General features: G+C 41.7%; 3 protein-coding genes across 3 annotated transcripts; all 3 read left to right on the forward strand.

Moving 5' to 3' along the window:
• The first annotated feature begins 1,002 nt into the window (after positions 1 to 1,002).
• otos (otospiralin) lies at positions 1,003 to 2,829 on the forward strand. The gene is made up of 5 exons (XM_072379068.1): positions 1,003 to 1,006; positions 1,124 to 1,218; positions 1,348 to 1,411; positions 1,817 to 1,840; positions 2,450 to 2,829. The coding sequence occupies exons 1-5, from the start codon at positions 1,003 to 1,005 to the stop codon at positions 2,635 to 2,637; spliced, it is 375 nt and encodes a 124-aa protein (XP_072235169.1). The 3' UTR covers positions 2,638 to 2,829.
• Positions 2,830 to 3,606: 777 nt separating this feature from the next.
• On the forward strand, positions 3,607 to 9,510 carry cops9 (COP9 signalosome subunit 9). Its single transcript, XM_072378316.1, has 3 exons — positions 3,607 to 3,772; positions 5,243 to 5,315; positions 9,340 to 9,510. Exons 1-3 carry the CDS (start codon positions 3,710 to 3,712, stop codon positions 9,375 to 9,377), a joined length of 174 nt encoding a protein of 57 aa, XP_072234417.1. The 5' UTR covers positions 3,607 to 3,709; the 3' UTR covers positions 9,378 to 9,510.
• Positions 9,511 to 12,377: 2,867 nt separating this feature from the next.
• and1 (actinodin1) lies at positions 12,378 to 20,993 on the forward strand. Its single transcript, XM_072379069.1, has 5 exons — positions 12,378 to 12,444; positions 14,992 to 15,137; positions 18,390 to 18,788; positions 19,223 to 19,477; positions 19,572 to 20,993. Exons 1-5 carry the CDS (start codon positions 12,378 to 12,380, stop codon positions 20,541 to 20,543), a joined length of 1,839 nt encoding a protein of 612 aa, XP_072235170.1. The 3' UTR covers positions 20,544 to 20,993.
• Positions 20,994 to 21,336: the final 343 nt, after the last annotated feature.

Consider the following 21,336-nt stretch of genomic DNA (forward strand, 5'->3'; position numbering starts at 1 on the left):
CTCCTGAGACCTGGCGATTTATTTTTGTCCTCTTGTTTGAGACATGAGTGAGGCCTCTTCGTCGAGTGTCATTTATACAATCTCTTCAAGTTCTACTGTGCAGTGAAGAGGACGACCTGGACCTGGTGGTGATGTCACTGTCGTGGGTGGAGCTAAAACACCACCTGGACTCTCTTTTCAAATTATGCATTTTCAAGATTGTGTGTGAACAAGAGAGATTATTCATCAATTCTTTACAGATTTTATGATTCTAATGAATTGTTTATTTCCAAATTAGTGTCCAAACTCTAACAGTAAGAAGTCAACAGTGTGCAGTATTTTTTACCCTTTTAAAACCCCTTTTTTTTTATTGATTGTCCATCGTAGGCGACAGCAGGATTTGCTACTTCCCATTTTTAACTAGTCTCCATTCTTCAGGAAGCAGAAGGTTGGATGAGGCAGGAAGGATTTTACTGATGCAACAAAATCAGACATAAAGCTGTCAGGGGGGTGAGGTGGAGGAGGGCCACACAGTAGAGCTGAAAGGTGAAAAGTCTCATTAACCTGATTTCATATCCGGTAACAGTACATTGAGCTATACCTCTTCCTTCTCCATCAATTTAGATCCAACCCCAATGTGAAGGAGTAGGCGTTTCTGGACAATTCAGGCCCAAATCCCAAATATTTATTACTTCAACCAACTAAAACACGACCAGGTTTGAGAAAACACGATGACATCTGCAAAGAGAACCCGATGTGCATTACAGGGGACAGATGAGAAAAACCAAACATGATCCTTTAAAGTGAAACTGTCACATGTTTTTCTTTGGCTTTTCTCAGGGGGTTACAAGGATCGATGATAAGAGTGAATCCAGATAAAAGTAAAGACCTAACATTATTACCCAACTCAGAGTAAGCACATTCTTCCAGGTGGGTTGTCTGAAACAAACATTTCAATGTGACATGTAACAGTTGTGAATAAGCTGGATTCAGGCCTTGTTGAATAAGAGCTGTTTTTCAAGCATGCGTATGACCACGGAGCAAAAGCAGACCTGCGTGGACAGAGTTTGAATATGGCACAGAATAATCTGGGCATAGTTTGGCTGTGTGTGTGTGTGTGTGTGTGTGAGTGAGTGAGCTGGAGGTCGGCTGCCTCTTCCAGCCCCCAACATCACACACCGCAGTGAACCAGCAGAGGAACTGCAGCATCGTTCTGCACAGCTCCGCAACCATTTCCAGGTAAACGTCTGCAGAGCTTCGCTTTGTTTCCAGATAATTATGAAAAGCAGGATCATATATGTCCTCGTTGGTTTGATTAAACTGCTAAAGATCCAGAACTCAAACAAGATGGCATTTCTGTCTGTGCAGGAGGACAAGATGAAGCTGCTGGTGTGGCTCGGTGTGCTCTGCCTCTTTGCTTGTCATCTCAGCGGTGAGTTTGTTTTCAAATCTCTTAATATGAAAACCTCTGTATTGGTGTTGTAAGTTTATTTATGGAATGAGACGTGTTTAGATTGTGTTTCAATCAAGTTTGATAAATGTTCTCTTACGAATACATCCAAAAACGGCCGTGAGTCACGTGCTGCATCTACAAGAGACAAAGAGAACTCTGTGTGAGGAACCCAAGCTGGGAATTCCTTCAGGCCCAAACATTCATGTGTGTGTGTGAACGTGCACATGGTCAGCAATAATATTTGAGAAGGGAGCAGGTATTCCTGCAACCCTCTGGGAGGAATCTCTTTCTCGCTCGACAGACCTGAATCCCGTCTTTGTTCGTGGAAAACTGTGGAATTTTTGGGAATGTTAACCTTTTTCTCTCCTCTTCCTCCTCTTACAGAGGCCAGAGTCATCCCAGAAGGAGGTACTTTTTAACTTTAAATCACATTTCATATTCAGTAAGGCTGTTCCCATTCCCTTTGACAGACTGCAACATAAACATACACTAACTCATCAAACAATTAGTATAACATGTTCTTTATACATGTAAAAAAGTTGTGGTTCTATGTAATTTACATGTTAAGTTATAACTTTTCAAAGTTTGGCCCTCTGAGCTGATATTAATGTGTGTTATTCTTTCTGAAAGTCATCACTTGGGTTTATACGTTTAAAAAAAAAGGGCTTTTTTTAAAAATAAAGTGTGTTTCTAAAGCTGAGACAGACAGAAAATATCTCATTCATCTAAACAAATGTGAACATTTCAAAAGAGCAACAAAAGAGCAACAATAGAGGAGGTGTGGTTCCATTCTCTTGAGCAGAAAAACTTGTTCTTTATGTCTTTTCACCTACATAATCTTCATTCAGACATTCAGGGACATTGTGTCTCTCGTTTATCACTTTTACATCATTATGACCTGATGCAACATTCAAAGTGTTTGTTCCCGTGTTTAAAGAGCAGCTTAAGTCTGGAGCGTGGGAGGAGCTGTTTTAAACTATTTTGATTGTTTGCTCTGGTTCGTCGCTCGTCTCTTAGTGCCATATGACGAACCACCAGCTGTTCCCTACTGGCCCTACTCCACCTCTGACTTCTGGAACTACGTTGAATACTTCAGATCCATCGGAGCTTACAACCAGATCAACGAGATGGCTCGGGCCTTCTTCGCCCACCAGCCCCTCGGAGACACCCTGGGATATGAGACCAGAGCAGGGCATGAGCACTGAGATGGGAGGAGGAAGAGAGGAAAGTGGGAGAGAGAAAAAAGAGAATGAGACTTCCATATAAAAAGATAGAGAGTTAAAGGGAGAAGACTTTTTTAGCATGGTCATACGTATAGACTACAGTTAGAGTAAACAGCTGTGTGGTAGGACTGTAAAATCTATTCATTTAATGTGAGAATTAATAAATAAAACATGTCACAACAAGGAAATTATGTCGTGTTCTTAAAATCTCTCTTGTCCCAGCATTTATTTATTAATCAATTTATCAATGATGAATCAATTTCTTTATTTTTAAAAAGAATTTAGCCCAAATGTTCAAATCAATTCAGACTACAATGAGCATTCAGCTCTATGTGAGGTCCACGAAGCAATAGAATAAAATAAATTAAAGTAAAGATTAAATAAAATAGATAACGTTTAAAAAGATTAAACAATAAAAATTTGATTAATGTTCTCTTGTTCAAGTGTCCCAAAAATCTCTATCTCCCTGCATCTATCTATTTTCCAAATCTTTAAAAAGATACTTTTAAATCTTCTTTTTCTTTTACTAATATTCTCATTCTTTTTTATTATGTTAAAAAAATAAACACATATCAAAACCAGACAAAACATACATAAATAACACAGCTCTAGGTTCCCATAAAATATCAAACTAAATTTTAAATTAAGCACTCTGAAAACAATTATGATTATTTATGTAAAGTTTCCCATAATGTTCAGCTGTTAAATATACCAAAATGCTGGAACTATTCTTCACTAGTGTGCTGAAATTTAACTGAAATATCATTGTTGAATAATATGAATTAATAGTCAATTCTAATAGCTCTAAGTATTTGGGTTGAAATTGTTGAGGGGATGTAACCTTTTCATTATAGGTTATATTATGACATGATATAATGACATGAAGGTAATTTGACGAAGGGAAGCGGACCTAATGGGACAAAGCAGAAGTTAAAGTCGGACACAAATCAGCGTTGCACACATTTGACTAGTTGTGTTGTTGTTTTTTAGAACCAAGCACCTACTGTAGCTAACCTAACAACCTTTAAGCAACGTCAACTGCCTTCGCTACAAGATGAAACCAGCTGTGGACGAGATGTTTCCCGAAGGCGCTGGACCCTACGTGGATCTGGACGAGGTTGGTCCACAGACTCGGAGCAAAAAAAATGACAAAGTCGTTCAAACATGCTAATTGCTAACTAGCAGGCTAACACTTAAATGTAACGGAAACGTCAATAAACGTTAAAGGCTAGCTTTGTTTAAAGAAGGCTCGAGTTTGAAATGAAAAAGTGTGGAGAAGTTTGGGCTGATATGTTACGAAACCCATAAAATGGGTCCTGGCTTCATGTCGGTTTTGGCAGGAGTAAGAAATTGGAACAGCTCAGGTTAGCATTTCCTGTCTTTTTATATATCTGTGTGTCAGTGTCTCACTGGAAAAAAAAGAAGCACCTAAACCCTGTTAAAGTGACACTTCACTCAGATTAGATCTCCCAAAAAAAGAGGAATACGAACTGATAATTAAACCTGATTAACTGACAATTAAAAACCATGATCCATGTTCACAGATGTGAGTTAATAGTCGGTGTGTGTATTTCCTGCTTCTGACATTTACCTCCTTCTACTCTGCAAAATCTGAACTCTTAAAAAAAGATTAAAGAGCTCAATTTAAAGCAACATTGCCTTTCTTTTTTTTCCCCTTTTAATCTGACAAGATAATTCTCGGATTAGTGGCAGGAAACGGATCAATTCTATGTATTTTCTTTCCAGCCAGGACGTTTAGTCATAGGAGCATTTCACTTCCATCAAGGGTTTGCTCTTTAATTAGCTTAATAACATATTGTAGCGTGTTACTAAGGTTTTATTAGTGGTTTTTAGCAAGTTAATGCTGAAATAGATGTTTCCTGTCTTGTAACTCCAGTATGCAGATAGATCTAACTAATATCTACCCCTTTTTTTTATTACTTTTTGTTGCTTTTAAAAGCTGAGTTTACGTAACGTCCTCTTCTGCTGACCTGTTTGTCGCTCTCCAATCTTCTCTTGATATTGTACGCCTACGTTTAGAGTTGATATCGCCTCAGAAACATCACAGAGTTAACTTTTACGCAATGACCTGCCCCCTGAACATGATGCCACGACAGAGGATTTTAGTTGTCAGAGGGTATCTCGTACAGATAGTTTTATGGTATTTCATAGATGTAAAACCAAACGCTCTTTAGACCTAATTTTAATTTGTGGAAACTGCTTTTGATTTCCTATCTCGCTTCACAAGAGATCCTGTGAACTTGTAAAAATAATCACTGAGGGGGATAAGTCCAAGCTGGGAAAATCTCTTTAGCATAAATTCATGTCAACCTGTGTGTCTTCTGCTTTACTGTAAAGCACTTATCTTAACGGTCAAGACATAAAATTGACCATCTACATATTTGTAATTTATTTGACCGTCACAAAATAAATGTTGATGGTTTGTTTATTCATTAAGTTAACAAAATCGGAGAATATAACAGCTCTACTGGCATTATGACCTGGTCCTACTGTGTTTTAACCTCTAATAGGAATAATGCAGCTTGTGTATACGCCCCTTATGACTTGTAATGTGGTGTGTTAACAGGCAGGAGGCAGCAGCGGCCTGCTGATGGACCTGGCCGCCAATGAAAAAGCAGTGCACTCGGATTTCTTTAATGGTAAGACACAGATTTCTGCGCCTCCATCTATGCAGTCAACTCTGAACACGTTCCAAGTTGGGGTTAACGCTCAACTGCTCCTCAAACACAGCTGCATATATTTCAGATATATTCATTAACTTGTCTCTTGACTCAGACATGATTTAAACCACATGGTATAAATTCCTTTACAAGGCACCATAAATGGTTAATATACCTGTATTTAAAGCTCTTCAAGCGCCAACCCGAACAAATCGGCAGCATCACATGAATATGAAAGTGTCTCGTGGCGCAAATCAAGTTAAGTAAACTAAAGATGTTTTATTCCAGCTTTATGAGGTTGAAAACAGTGAAACTACAGAGAGTTTTATTGTATGGTCTGTAATCAAGTTTCCTCCCTAAATCACATTGTTTTCTTGCATTAACCCTCAAGAATCCCGTGGCTTCCCCGTAAACGTCAGTTCTGTACGCAGGCACCGAACAGACGCAGAGGACCCATAAAAACACAAAGCTAATCTGTTTTCCGTCCTGCAGCGTTGGCTCCCGGCTGAACAATTTTGGCTCAGCTGCACATGACCTAGAAAGAAAAGAGCTGATTGTTAAAAAAAAAAGAAGAAGAAGGTGGAGAGAGGGGGACAAAAATGAGAGTAGAGGAGGATGGTAAAGTGAGTTTATAGCTGGTGTCAGACTGAAACTCAGCAGGACACCTCGCCAGTCAGCTGCTTTAAAACACTTGGGACGTTGACACTGCTAAGATTCAGTCTCAGAGGGGCCCCTCCAGCTAAAAAATGTATGCACTCAAAGTATTGTAATACCAGCCTGATGCTCAGTGTCACGACTTAAACCGTGAGTTTGAAGTCATACAGCTTATCAGCTGTGAAGTAAGCTGAAGTCTGTGGCTAAACGCCGCAGCCTTCAACACCAAATGACTCGTGTTCGCGCTCCTCAGCCTGGAAGTGAGGTGAGGTGAGGTGCACAACATATGAAATGCTAATCACGTCTCTGACATGTCGGATGAACAGCTGTGTTCTGTGATCCGCTGATGCCCTGAAGGAGTCCGAAACACATGCGGTCCTGAGCTGCTGTGACAAAGCGATGCGTCTTTGCCTTCGTTTACAGCAGCAGAGAGCGCCTTTTGTTCTCGCTGTTAAAAAGAAAATTGGCCTCAATCAGCTCCTGCTGGTGATTGATTTCATTTTAACCGGTGCTATTTGGCTTAAAAACATGCCATAATTTTACTGTTGCTAATGAAAAGTGGCACAGAGAGATTAGCTAGCGCCTGAACCTAACAGTTAGTTTGCCAGTCGTCTTCAGCTATAAGAGACAAAGCATCTGTATGTCTAGGTTTTCTTACGTCGCTATCGGGTAACTTATGGCAGTTTTGGTCTGTATCACAGAAGTGGTTCTGTCTTCGTTCATAAAACTCATAATGATACAGAAGCATTGTTTAATTTCATGGAGAATTTGCCCTTTAACGGTGTCTGCAGGCATGATGGCGTGAGGTCAATTTGAGGGTGAAATGTGGACATTTCATATAAAACATGGAGGGAATAAGATGTGTAAAGAAAAACTTTGGCTTTTCATGCCTTTATGAGTTTCAAGTGGTTCTGGGTTTCCAAAGGGCAAGCTGTTTTTGGCTATTCATGCCAGCATAATGACAAAGATAAGCCCTTTGTCATGTCTGCTGAATTAGACTCATCCTTTAGATATTTTGACAAATGCATATGAATTTAGTGTTTTTTTTTTTACTCAATAACTCACAACAGCAGTCTAAAGTTTAGACCCACTTTCCCGTTAGCGCCACACGCTAATTAGCATATTCAGGACATCGTTACGTCGTATTTGCATCCTGCTTTGTGCGAGTCCTTCAGAGCTCTACGCTCATGTATACTGCATCTTAACACAGCAAAATATCCATTAAAGCTTCACTCATTCACATATTTTTTTCTGCTGTCAGTGGGCGAAACAAGCCTGAAAAGCAGCACCTTAACACTTAAGTGTTCACCTGTAGTCCCTTTCAATCTATTGCGAGGCTTATAATAAATCTTTATTATTTGTTTTCAGCATTGTCTGACAAAAACGGGTTAAATACAGCATCTGTGCAGGGAGTTTGGCCATGTTTACAGGTGCGATGAGCTCTCAGATGTCTGCCACTCTGCCTCTGCTCTGTCGTGACCGACTACATCCCGTCTTTGGGCTCAATATCAGGGACTCTTCTTCTGAAGCAGCAAGGTTTTTCCTACAAATTTGCAAGTTGAGGAGAAAAAGTTGGTGATATACTCTGAAAAGTTGCTGAGTTGGCCACACTGTTTCCCATTCATTTTGAGAGCAAAGATGTGTCCGGACCTTTTCCCGGCACAGCACACAACTAACTACACACCAGTTTTAGTTAATGAGGAGCATTTCGGTGCTTTCTACAACAGTAACTCGTTGTAGATGTTCTGTAATACATTCAGACAGCTTGAAAGGTCAGCGAGCTATTTATACCATCCACAAACTGGCAGCTTTTCCTACAGCTGACCGAGAGGATAATATATAGCCTGGCAAGAATTATGTAAACGTGTGCAAGAAGAAACCCTGCAATCAGTGACCAAACACAACCAGAATTAAAAAGAAGTAAAAGAAATGATTCTTACCACCGTCATGTTTTTCCACCTAACTGTTGGGTTCATCCAGACGTTGTTGTCGAACTCCAGCGTGATTCTTTCTAAAAGTTTACACTGCACAGCTGAATTAGACTACAGTGCATGATATTTGTCCTCCAAATGTCCTGTTCAAGCGACCGGATCCACAGCATCTGGTGTTTCGGTCACTGAATTACTTCTGTACGACTTTCCTCTACTTCAGCACGAACCGATGCAGCTTAAAGCCGAGTTATTCAGACCTTTTTGGTTGGAAATGATATAAATAGCTGACCAACATTTGGAAGGCACTGTATGAAAGTGGATCTGTTCATGAGCAATCAGAGTAAAAAGTTCTCTTAATTCCTAAGAAACGTCTTGCATTTCTCCACTCTGGAGCACTCCAGGTCTTTTAAAACTGGAAGGCTTCCTTGTTGATATGGCTCTCTTTTACTTTGGCTGTATGTTATTGTCTTTTTGGAAGTTTCTGTGCTTTTCAAGGCCAAGTTTTTCTGCAGTTCGTTCTGCAGTATGAGCATTCCTGGTACCAGGATCTCAAGACAGACCCTCCAATAGACACTGCACAAGGCTGGTGTTCATGGACGTTAAGTCGCTGCCTTCTGCAGAACATGCACACAAACGCCATCCTGGCCCAAAGGTCGTCTTCAGTTCTGTGGTGAGATGGTGAGGAATAGGTTGTTTGGCCAAAGGAAGGAGAAGCATCCCTGAGCAAGATGAGTGTAACATTTTCCCTGTTGAACTGAGAACCACAGTAAGCTCCAGGATGGAAATATCAGGCGATCCACAGGAAATGTTCCATGATCCGAAACATCCATCTGAAGAATCCCATCATTGTAAAACCGTCCAGAGTACGTGGAAGGAAACTAATAATGAAGCCAGACACCTCACTGCAGCTGCAGCTGCTGTTTTACATATTAAATCCTTACGTAGAAATATCCAAATGCTTTTCTCTGACTCCAAATCGCACTAAAATATTTATCTGATGTATTAATATCCGAGAAGTCAGGTTTTGTCTGTGAAATTCAAGCTGACATCACAAAGAAGAGAGCTCAAGCTTTATCACTTATTTCCTTTTGTAGATATTATCTTTATCTTTCATGTTATGCAGCGAAACATTCGTTTTGTCCTTTGAAGGTGTTGCGAATGTTTGTGTGGCACAGCAACAGTGTGTGTTTGCTATAATTAATGTGCAAACACACACAGGGAAGCCAGCAGGTATTGTGGGAAGTTTCGGCTCATCTCAACTGAACGCCTTGGCTGAAGTTTGAAGGGGGAAAGAAGTCATTATTTGCAGCGTAATTAGCTGAGTATTTGGGGAAACAGCTGGACTAATTTAAACCCTGTTGTTTTCTCCTTGTCTTTGTCTTCGTCTTCTTGTGCTTCTTCCTGTTTTCCATCTGCAGACTTTGAGGATCTATTTGATGACGACGACCTGCAGTGATGACGGCGTCTGTGTCTCTTTGTGATTCGGTGAACATCTACATGGATTAAACAGAGAATTCTCCCTATAAGCTCTCTCTTATTTGTACAGCCTCCCCCTATATAATCGACTCTGTACCATACTGAAATAAAACCATCTTTGTTTTTACAAAAAAAAAAGGTGTCTGTGAACCAGATGTCTGTGAATTCTGAGAGTCTCTTACATTCCAGCTTTGGAGAAAATTATGAGTATGGTTTTGGTGTTGTCGTGTTTGAATCTGCTCCCGTCTGGATTGTAGGTTTGTGGGCTCCTCAAAACACCTGTTAGCGAAGGTAATTACATACGAGATACAGTGTTAACATGGCCACTAAATGTTCAGCCAGGGCACGATGGGACAGGAAAGTATGAAAATGCTTTGACAAAACCGAGCAATTAAAGCACCGAGGTGCAGAACGGAGCGTCTGCAGTTGTTGACGCAGCAGCTGCGAAGAAAATGGGAAAATGGTTTCTGCTGTGAAGTAAAGTGGAAGCAGATCGATGTGCACGGGCTGCAGGTTCACACTTTAATGGAAAAAATAGGGAAATGTGTTTGTTGTCTCAAATGCACATTTACATGGATCCCAGTCGAGTTGTAGAATTCAGGATCTTACAGATATAAAATATAACATATAGACACCAAAGTGACATTATTTATGAGGTGGATGACCCCATATCTGCTGCTTTAACAGCCCACATCTTTTCAGAGGATTTCAATGACATTTTGTAACCATAACCGAACGAGTTAAATCAAGTTTTCCTTCTTATCTAAATATATATGATCGCAGATTCTGTTAATTATGTGCCAGCCCTGATTTCATCTGATTGTTTTAAACCTTAGATTAATACAAGTATTCTTTAAAGTGTATTCAGCATAAAGCTGACGCATCGGTGCGCTGTGAGTGAGGCGATGGCTTTGAGAGGCAAACTACAACAACATAACAGCAAATATAACTGAAATGCTGATTTGTCCCCTCGTGTTAACTCTAAGGGGAGTGAATCTCCACATGAATTTAGATACAAGTCAGCTGTTGTGATTGCAGCTTGAATTTACACATTTGAGCGCAGAAGTCTGCCAAGATGGTTACAAGTAAGTGAAAACCAGGCCAGGATTTAGTCTCCAGACTAAAGAAAGTGAGCTGGATGGGGATTGGCTGGCTCACGTAACACAGCAACATTTAAGTTAAAATCCTCTGAAGGTGGGCTTGTTGCTTGCTTTTACTGCCTTCCACATTCAGTGTTTAACACCACAGTGAGCACAAATCGTTCATCTTGGCATCTATAAAATGCATCATGCATGCCGTGGAGTATCATCCTCAGAAGATGCTACGTTAAACGATAAAAAACATTTCAAACTCGTTGCATTCGTTCTTTGTGACTGAGTTTTGATAAACTTACCTTGCTGTTTGTTATTAATCATTGATTTGGGTCATTTGGTCAGTATTAGTTAGGTTTGGGTTGTCAGACTGCATTAAAGCACAAAGTAACTGTAGTTTAGTCGGTGTGCTTGAAACACTTCCATAAGAACGAGTGCTCATTCAACAGCTATTTTTTTTTCTAGAAGTGAATACTTCCAATAAAATCTGAATAAACGCATCCTCTTTTGGAACTCCAGTCAAAAAGTCTTTGAAAACTAGTTTCGTCCTTAGAAAACTTAATTTATTTGGGATTAAATCACATTTGGTATGGAAATATCTATATATTTAAGTTGAAATTGTTCATAAACTAATAATGGCTCCACAGAAGCAGGCACAGAAATGAACCTCATAACAGTTCTCAGTGTCTTAACTGGATTACTGCTGTTTTCCTTCAGATATTGTGATATTGCATCATGCAGCTCACTGGTGAGCTTTTCCACTGAAGCTGCTGTCTCTGTGTAGCTGTGTTTCTTATGTGGTTAGCATGCCTGAACACAGTTAAACTGTGGAGGAAACTGTAGATTATCAAATTCCTCATGTGTGGACCAGCTGTGCCTGTTGTGTGTGAGTGTGTGTTTGGGTGTTTGGTCCTCTCTAAGGACTCTGAGAAGTGCTTATGTGGCACCCTAATTACCCTCCACTGTTTCACCTTTGTTTTAGTTTTACCTGCTCAGGAGTTCATTTTGGACCCTCAAAACAAAACCTCTGCTTCCCAATGTTTAATGATAATTATCAATGACAACATGTCATAAATCTAAAAAACACCACTTAAGGCAACATCTTTTACCCCATTTTCCACGTCTCCATCTCTTCTCCAAGCCCTCCCACCTTCTCTTTTCCTGCCTTTAATTACTGAGTCTCAAAGATGCCTCATTGGCTGAAACTTTTAGCCAATCAGGCATCTTGTTGGGGTGGCCCTCGACCCCCTCAGGTGGTCTCGAATGCGTGTGCGCATCAGAGACGACAGGCTCTGTTTAAAACCTTGTGGGTTCTGTCAGACTTGGCAGTCTGTAAGAAAGGCTTCAGAAACAAGGTGCACAAGGAGTCCGTAACACACACACAACAACAAAAACACACCCAGTGGACCAACAGGACACGTCAGGCCAGTCGGCATCTTCTGAGCTCACCTCTGGCCCCGCAGACAGACACGGCGGTATAAAACAACCACAGGTAAGACACCCAAACAACGGTCAAGCTTGTGTTTTCATGGGTGGATTTAGGTTCTTTCCAAGGTTTCAGGTTCAGGTCAAAGTTTGCTGCATAAAAACACCTGGTTCTGCTTTTATGATGGCAAACGAGAGGCTTCCCACAGCCAGGAGCTGTACAGCAACATCTGTATTTAAGGAGGAGTCACCTCAGCGGCACTCCAGGTGAACACTGAGATGGGAGTTCAAACCTGCCGTATTGATTTGTAGGATTTTTGTCTTTGGGAGAGTTTTTCCTACTCTGGCTTTAGCAACAATCTTTGAACTTAACATGGCAACAGGCAGATTTGAGTTTTAAGGAGTAAAATATAATTTTTAACATCAGCACGTTTGGTTTCAGCACGAGAAGAAGCGGTCCAGTTATGGCTGAACGCAGGAGTTTCCATGGAGTGTTGATCACCGCGCTGCTGGCTGTGATGCTGCTGCCTGGTGAGTACACAGAAAAAGAAGATAAGTAAGGTCAGGGCAAGCTTACGGCCTGGTTGGCCAAACATTTACAAATAAAAACATGCAGGAATCAGCAAGTGTTGTGAGGATGAAGCTCGTGATAAAGTATCAAATAATCTGCACGATGTTACTCTCTAATAGCGAGAATCGGCCTCGGGAGAGTTCGAGACTTTTTGGTCATGTTAGAAGTCCAAAGTGTTATCAAATTATACTTCGAGACACCAACTCATGTGGATCTTACTCCCCTTGAATTCATCCATGGTGCATTCAGTTTATTCAGCACCATCACATTCATGAAATCACAGCAACAATAGAGCACTTTTTCAGCTCCCCTCCAAACAGCAAAACCATGAAGAGATGGCGCCTCAGCACTCAGAAAGATAAGTGTACTTAGAAAAAGTTTCCCACAGCACTGAGATTGCACCTATTAGAGTCACAAAAGAGCTCTTTAGGACTGCTCAGCTGAATGCTCAGCTCTCGTACTTCTTATTCGTTATTACATGCAGCAAAGGAGGAAATGTAGGTCCATTGATGAGCAGAACTGAAAGCATTTTTCAGGTTTCACACAGAAACACTTGATGAATGGAGTAAATCAGTAAGTGAGGAAAACACTGACCTGTGGGCAACTATGAGTCATTCAGACCTGTGGCACTGATGAAAAATGGCAGCTATTACCTCTTCATATTAGCAGGGACACACTCTTTTTGCCCACTTTTCTACTGAATTGCTCATAATTTAGATCTTACACTTCAAAAGCATCACAGCTCCAAGTTGATAATAGAGCTATATCTGAATATGCTGAATGTTGAGCTAATGCAATAATCCTATTAGAAGGCCTTGTTTAGGCTGATACACTCAAAGTATCGCCATAAATCTGAGGAAAAGTGTCGTGATTGCGAAATTAAATGCAGTAATTTCACAACATTCAGAGTGGCAGCTGGATAAAGGTCATGATGATGATGATGAAGCCTTTGAGACCCTCAGGATGTTTTTTTAGCCCTTTTCACAGCTGCAGTGCACATAATTTGGATGTAAAAGAGCAAAAAACAGCACATGTACTCGCAATTTCTGAGCAGGGAAGCTGAGCTTAAGTTATTGCCTCATAATCTATGTCTCAAGGTTTAGTTTGAAGCAGGGTCATCTGAACACAGACCCACGTCTACACCACAGTGTTCATATATCACCAGTAAAGTTTCAGCATGACAACTGGTTGCTCCTCCACCACCTGTTTCCAGTTTGCGTTTCACATGATTGGCATTTTTACGAAGGGGCTCTGCTCTGATCGTGTCTCATCTTTCCTTTTTAAAACAGTTTTTAAAGTTACACGAAGGAGAAACCAGGTAGGAGCGGGGGGAGGGGTTTCTTTCATCGGTCCAGTAAAAAAATTAGTACCTGTCAGCATCGCCTCCTGCTCTGCTCTCTTAAAGCTCGGCTGTTTCCAGATGTGCCAGCCACTTTTTTACAGGCTCGTAAAAAAACAACACAGCGGATACACCGAGACAGCATCGTTTAACCCTCCCGCCTCCTCCTGCTCCACATCGCCCCATCACCTCGGGTCACCTTCACTTCTCCTTCTCTTTAATTCACTTTACGCCTGCACCTTCAGCCCGTTGCTCACACGACCTTCCACGCTACAGCGCCCGCCTGCCTCGCCTCGCCTCGCCTCATCTCTCTGTTTACTCCACTCCAAATGATTTTTTCTGAGATGTTTTTCCACTTTTGACACACGCCACATAACTCTGAATTATTCCCCGTGAATCTTTTTAAACCCGTCATCTGTTCCCCTCTTATTCTTCCTCTTTCTCCTCCTCTTCCTCTCTTTCTGTAAGGGATTAAACACCTTGTCCCTGCAGAGATGAAAGGAACCAGGAGCAGAGCTGAATCTGCTGTTCCCTCAGCTGTAAGGGGTCAAACGGTGCACCAAACATGTGCACACAGACTCACACACAGCATGAGGTTTGATGTTACAGGCGTCCCTATAAAATCTACAAAGAGCTGCCATTGCAGCGCTTCAGGCAGAGCCAATTACTCCTGCCCTATTAAATGAATGATATCAGCTTCTGAGTGTTTGATGTTTAATGTCATGTTATCACTCAAGTTAAAAAAAATCGGTTTACTTTGGCAAACTTTTGTTTTTCTTTGTATTTGCAGCATTTTTGTCCGCTGGACCTATTGCCAAAAAGCCAAAAGGAGATGGTGAATATGTCATTTTTACCTTTACATAAACACGTGTGTTTGTTTCTATAAAAGGAAAGATAAAGACCATGAAAGTGGTTGAAAACTGATTCCAGTATCAGAATTGATCACTGCACCTCACCTTGGTTGGATGTTGCATTAACACTGAACCCTGCGATTAATATCTAATGTTATAGCAGCAGGGCTTAATGATATCCGACCTTGAAATTAAAACCTCTTTTAGACCTTGAAGGTCGTGTAAGCTCCTTGAGAAGTTTTTGGAAAGTCCTTGAATTTTATGTCCAAGTGAGTGTGGAAGCCTTCGGATCAGCAGTGTCTCTGTCCTGCTTTCAGCGGGGGAAAGTATTCAGGAGAGGGCGACTGCTGCAGCGTTACAGAGGAGACTGATCCGTAACCGCAGGAACATCAGCTGGTACAAACAGCACTCTGACTTCTGGGCCTGGTACAAGTACTTCACTGACAACGGCAAACAGGAGGCAGTGAGTAAACTCTAACACACTCAAAGTCTTAACAGCCCCGCGAAACCTGCCTACCTTGTGTATGATCTATCCTAATGTATTTATTCATTTATGTAGCCCTTGTCAAGCTGAAGTGAAACCCAAAGTGCTTTACATTTCAAGGACAAACATAAACACACAAGCAGATGAACAAAACGTAATGAAAAGAAGTGACATTAAAACACAGCAGCCTCCACGTTTCTATCACAGCTGAAGGTGATAGAAACGAGTCAAAAGGTTCAAATATACTAAAAGTAAAAGAGTATATTAAAGCAATTAGCAACCAGAAAGATCAGTTGACTGAGTAAAAGCTCTTTGAAAAAGGTGGGTCTTAAAGTTAAAGAGAGTTTCTGGGTCCCATACACAAACTGGGAGCTGATTTCAAAGAAGAGGAGCCTGAAAACTGAAGGCTCTGCCTCTCATTCTTGTTCTAGAAACTCGAGCGTTCAGAGAACACAAACTTCTTATGGGGTGATATTCAGTGATGAGAGCTTTGGATGGAGCTTTAAGAGCTTTGTATGTAACGACCACAGTGTTTTGGATCAACTCAAAGACTTTTAGGGAATTAATTGGGCGCCCAATGCCCAGAATTCAAAAGTGAAAAATACAGGTCCACCAGGCCTTAAGCTTGTTACTACAGTAACTGATAAATTGAACTGAGTGACATCAGCATAACCTTGAAAGTGTGTCATGATTCCTGATTATATTGCCCCAAGCAGGCATATATGAAGAGAATAATATACTCCAGCACCCTGTGGAACACCACGGTAAACTTTGGTATGTATGGGTACACATTGTTTATATCAACAAACTGGAATCTATTAGATAAATGTGACCAGTCAAAAGTGGTAAATCCTGATTATATGTTCGAGCCTTTGGAGTAAAAATACTGTGATCAATAGTGTAAAATGCAGTACTGAGGTCAAACAGGACCAGCATAAAGACGAGACCATTATCAGAGGCTATAAGGAGGTCATTTGTTTGTTTAACTAAAGTTTTTAGCTAAGGACTTTAGAGACAAAGGGAAGGTTAGATATAGCTCCATAATTAGCTAAAACATCAGGATCAAGATTGGGCGTTTTAAGCAATAGTTGACTAGCAGCTAACTTACAAGGCTGTGGTATGTAGCCAGGTTATAGAGAGATACTGATCAGATTTTGTCCAAAGAGTCACTCAGAGGCAGAACATCCTTAAACGTTACACTTTGAAGTGGTTCAACTGACATGATGATGATTTAGAGTTCAAATTGCTGACATAAACTCAGGATGGTCCATATAAATCAGGGTCGAAATCAATCCTTTGATCACTTTCTGAAATCATAGCATCTAATATAGTTCTGGTATGACTCGTGATGATACATTATTCAATTTCTCTCCTGATATTTCTCAATCTGATAACTAATCTGATTACTAAAACTGAACCAGGTGTTATTCCTGTTTTCTCCTATTAACAGTGAAAAGTATGTTTACTGCACTGAGGAGAATAACTGTTCTGAAGGTTTTCTTTTTACTGGAGCAAAAATATCAAGAGTCAAACCATAAAGACGAGTTGTGAAGGAGTTAACAAATGGGGTCGTAGGAAATGAAGATGAAAGGAGTTCCTTAAATCTGGTCACAGCTTTGTCTGATGGATGCCAAAGATCCATATTTTTTTCCCACCAGAGTCCATATATCCCCTGACTGTGAACTCAGACGTTATTAAAAAAAACGACCAGATAAGAAGGGATTCTGAGGTAATAACACCAGTCGGTCTATTTCTGTACCACACGCCAGAACAAGATCCAGTGTGTGGTCATGGGAGTCGGTAGGTTTTGTCCCTATTTGATCAAATCTTATCACTTCGACCAAGGAAATAATGCAGTAGCACGGATGGTGAAATCACCTGCTATGATAACAGCATACAACACTAATTCAGATTCATTTAGATAGATGATACACTGCAACAAACAGATGTTTTTTTTGTTTATCCCAATATGGTAATGAGAGGTTAAGAATGAGGCTTTCTAAAGACTTTAAAACCTTTTTGTTTTCAGTGTTTTAATTGGTAGAATGATTGAATTTGTTGTGGCTCTCTCCTCCTCTATTGCTTAAATGCTTATATGGAGTGGGTGACACAGATTAATTTGGAGTGATACGGTTGTTCATCATTAATGACTGTAAGGAGTGAGATCTTGTATTTTAAAGTCCACGTTTGGATTGTTTGGATTCTAATCAATAGGAATGAAATGATCAAATTATTATTGTCGTGAATATCACTTCTGATTGGCCGTATAAGAGTGTAACGGGGACTGGAGGCTCTCACTGTAACGAGTGACAGAACGGGACAATGAGCTGGAGATGATATGAAAGGTGAACAGTAGGAGGTGCTAATGCCTGAGACAAGAGCCAGAGAAGAGTCCGGGGAGGAAGAAGAAGGGGGTTCAAGGGTGTGTGTGGTGAATGTCAACAGTCAATCATGCGGAGAGGTTTGTATCGCATGCTGTTAATTGGCAGCCAGCAGATGACTGCTCCTCCTGTTCGGATGAATCCCATCCTTCCTAAAGAGACAAGGGCGTATCCCAGAAAAGGTTAGAATTGTCAATAAAACCCATGCTTTGAGCCTTGCTGAAGGACTGAAGCCACGTGTGAAAACTTTTGGCACCCCCGCTGAACCTGGAGATGGGTCCTGAGATACAGACAGACTGTTCATTGTCCCCTAAAACATCAAAAAATCCTTCTTTGTGCTTTATTAGGTGTCCCATGAACTACAGTGGGAGAAGGAGCAGTAAGTCTAAGAGTTTGGCCGGGATAATTGGGACTGTGACATTAGGCAAACAGTGTGTGACTTTGTTTGAGAAGCGGGTATTACAAATGACTGAATCACAGATAATTACAGTGGAAGCTGGGAAAAGGAGGCGAGGATAAATTAAACGACTGCTAGAAGGAGAAGTTGGATTTTTAGTGTCCTCATGAGCTGTTTTCTGTATTATTTGACCCAACAATGACAAAGTAAAGTAGTATTGTTGAATATTGTTTGATTATAAGTGGCAGATTGACTTTTAGGACCACGTCAGTGTTAATACAAAATAAATACATTTTTGCTCCAATATGAAATATGACAAAGATTAAATAGTTTGATTTCAGCAACAGTAATCGTGTCGTGATCAAAATCAAATATCATCACAGCCCAACTCCACATCAGGTATTTGATGCTGCTGGATTAATCTCACTATTAAACCCCTCTGCACCCCCCCAGGTTCAGGAGATGGATCGCATCTACCTCTCCTATCTCCAGAACAAGAATCGTGCAGAGGGGCGCCGTGCCTACAAGGCCTACTTGCGCCATCTGGGAGACATCTATAAGTCCTGTTCTGACTCTGACGACCCCAACTGCGTGGCTTCCTACACCGCCAGGCCCAAGCCGAAACCAGAGCCCCCCAAACCATTGAAAACCTGTGATCCCACAAAGGACCCCCACTGTCTGTATATGGCTTTGGTCCAGGGCAAGAGTCCCTACCTGCCCCTGGTGCTCCCAGTTGCCCCAGCCCCAGTGAAGGCCCCTGCCCCTCTGTATGTTCGCTCTGCTGCTCCAGTCAAGGAGCCACACTCAGGATACCACTACTACTCTCCATCTGTAGCGCCTTTCCTTACCAAGGTTTGATATATGCATTGTTTATGTATTGTTTATATTTATATATTTGTGTTGAAAATATGTTATATGATGGAAGGCATTTTTTTAGGTTTAAGGGGTAAGTTTTGTTGATAACTGTAAAGCAACTTCTTAAGAACACTGTGCCTGGAAGTCACAAATGCTGGTTTAAAAAAATGTGGCTTTAATGTTGTTTGGACTTAAAGACTGATAGCTTAATGATATCTATGTTTATGTTTATGCATTTGGCAGATGCTTTTATCCAAAGTGACTTACACAGGTAGGCAGATAGGGTAAGGAGGTCTTGTCTGAGGACCCTTACTGGAGGTAGTACCTTTCATGCAGGGGATTTGAACCCAGGTCACATGAAAGGTGGCAATCTTACAACTACGCCATCCAGTCCAATATCTAAAATATTGGCATCTTATTCTTGTCTTCAGGAGCAGAGGGCAGAGCTGCTACGTATCTGTTCTGCTGATGATGTGGAGTGTCTGCAGTACCATCTGAGAGCGGCCTATGGGCATCATTCCTCAGCTGGGCACCCACCCTCATACGCCCACCTGGGCTGTGACCCCAAGAAAGACCCTACCTGCAAACCCAAATTGGTGCAAAAGGCTCCCTCTGGTCTCTACCTCCAGTACCCCAACTGTGATCCACTGCGTGATCCCTACTGTGCCTATGCTGCCTCCCTTGTGGTATACTTTAGTTTTTATACTAACTAATTCACCACGTTTTACCTTTCTTTTCCATGTCATCATTATCATGACTTACTGTGATCTGTCCCTGCAGGCTCCCCGTGGCCCCAACCCCCCTGCACCTGCTGGCCCCGGATCCTGCAACCCTCTTATTGAAGATAACTGCAACCCTCTTACTGCCACCAGATTTTCCTCTCCTCCAGAGGCGTACAACAGTGAGAACAGAGACGAGGCTGCTGCTATACGTGCGGCACCTCCTGCAGCAGAGCAGAACGATCCCTATGCAATGTTTAGAGATGCTTATGCAAATGCTAACAGAGTTACAGACCCTTATGCCATGTACCGCCAGGCTCAAGCCCCAGCTTCTCCTCCTGCCTCTGATCCTTATTCCATTCTGCGCCAATACATGGCCCAGGCTCAGGATAATGACCCGTACGCTCCAGGCATGGAGGCTGCTCCACGCATGGATGCTGCTCCTGAATTTAACCCCAACGATCCTTTCTCTGCTATCCGAGATGCAGCAGCTGCCATGCATCGCCGCGGTCCTCCCACATCCAGGCAGCAGCACCCTTTTTCTCATCCAAATTTTGAGGAGCCAGCCCTTGAGGAGCGCCACCCTCTGGGCCCCCCTGGTAAAACCAAGGAGGGCTACGACTGCTTCATTGGTTATGACCGTGAATGTTACCCTGTGAAGCCCAGCGAGCCTCGCTCTGGAGTTAACCGCCGTGTCCCTTACCCCACTGAGGCCAACGAGCCCAACCTGAATACCGATGGCACCCGCAGAGGAGTCCTGGAGCCTTCCAACCCTCACTGCGACCCTGAGTACGACCCTGACTGCCGCCTGCGTCGCTATGAGCCGGAGCAGGCCCCAGAGCATCACGCTGAGGAGGACCACAACCAGGGGGCAACAGAGGGCGAGCAGCAGGAACAGGAGCAGTACGAGGCAGAGCCCTTCCAGAGCGGACAGGGTATGCCCAGCCTCCAGGACATACTGAGGCTCTATGGAGACCACTACCCCGAGCAGGATGATCACAGAGCTTATGCAGATGACTACCGCAAAAAATAATCATGCTAACACACTTGCATGCAATTGGACATGAATACACAGTCTCATGTTCTTGTAACTCAGTTCTTGAACGCCTCACGCAGCAAGCAGCCAGTTCTAACTGGTCCAGAAGTGGGATTCAGGTGAAGTCTATGGACCTAATGAGCAAGAACATGCATGTACTTCTAAATATAGCCTCCTGCTGAAGGAGCACATTCAGAAACATTGCTACAAAGTCCTCAGCTTTCTATGACTTTATTTGCTTCAAACCTTTTGGCGCACTGCTTTTCTACTTTCCACCTCAACCTCCCCCAAGCGCTCTAATGTGTAATGAATTCTTAATCCTCAGCTCTGCTCGTGTATCTGTGCATTTCACTTTTTAACATTTGGACCGTTGCTATTTGTCAGTGATGGATAATGTAAAGATTTTTTTCCCCATTTGAAATGTTCGAATAAAAAGAGAGAAATCTGGTTTTTGCTTTTTATTTAGTGAGTTCTGATAACTTTTTACTTTTATTATAGTGAAATACCATTAGATAAACTGACCAACTAAAATAAAAAGGTGTCCTCTCTATATTTTGACATGTTATCGCCTCACACCAAGACACCGACTAGTGTTTCTGTGTGTGGGGGGAGTATTTTTATTCAAGGTTGCATAACATTTAATTTTTCTTCAGCAGATAAACACATATTTTCATAAGACTCCTTCTACCTGCTACAGTGCCTTGGGAAATATTCCCTCTCCTTGATGTTTTTCCTCTTTTGTCGAATTGTAGCCTGTTAAAGGGAAAGTTCCGTTTTTTTTAAAACCTTA

The sequence above is a fragment of the Leuresthes tenuis genome, unplaced genomic scaffold, assembly GCF_036924035.1.
Source record: "Leuresthes tenuis unplaced genomic scaffold, fLeuTen1.0.hap1 SCAF_24, whole genome shotgun sequence".
In the NCBI taxonomy this organism is placed as follows: domain Eukaryota; kingdom Metazoa; phylum Chordata; class Actinopteri; order Atheriniformes; family Atherinopsidae; genus Leuresthes; species Leuresthes tenuis.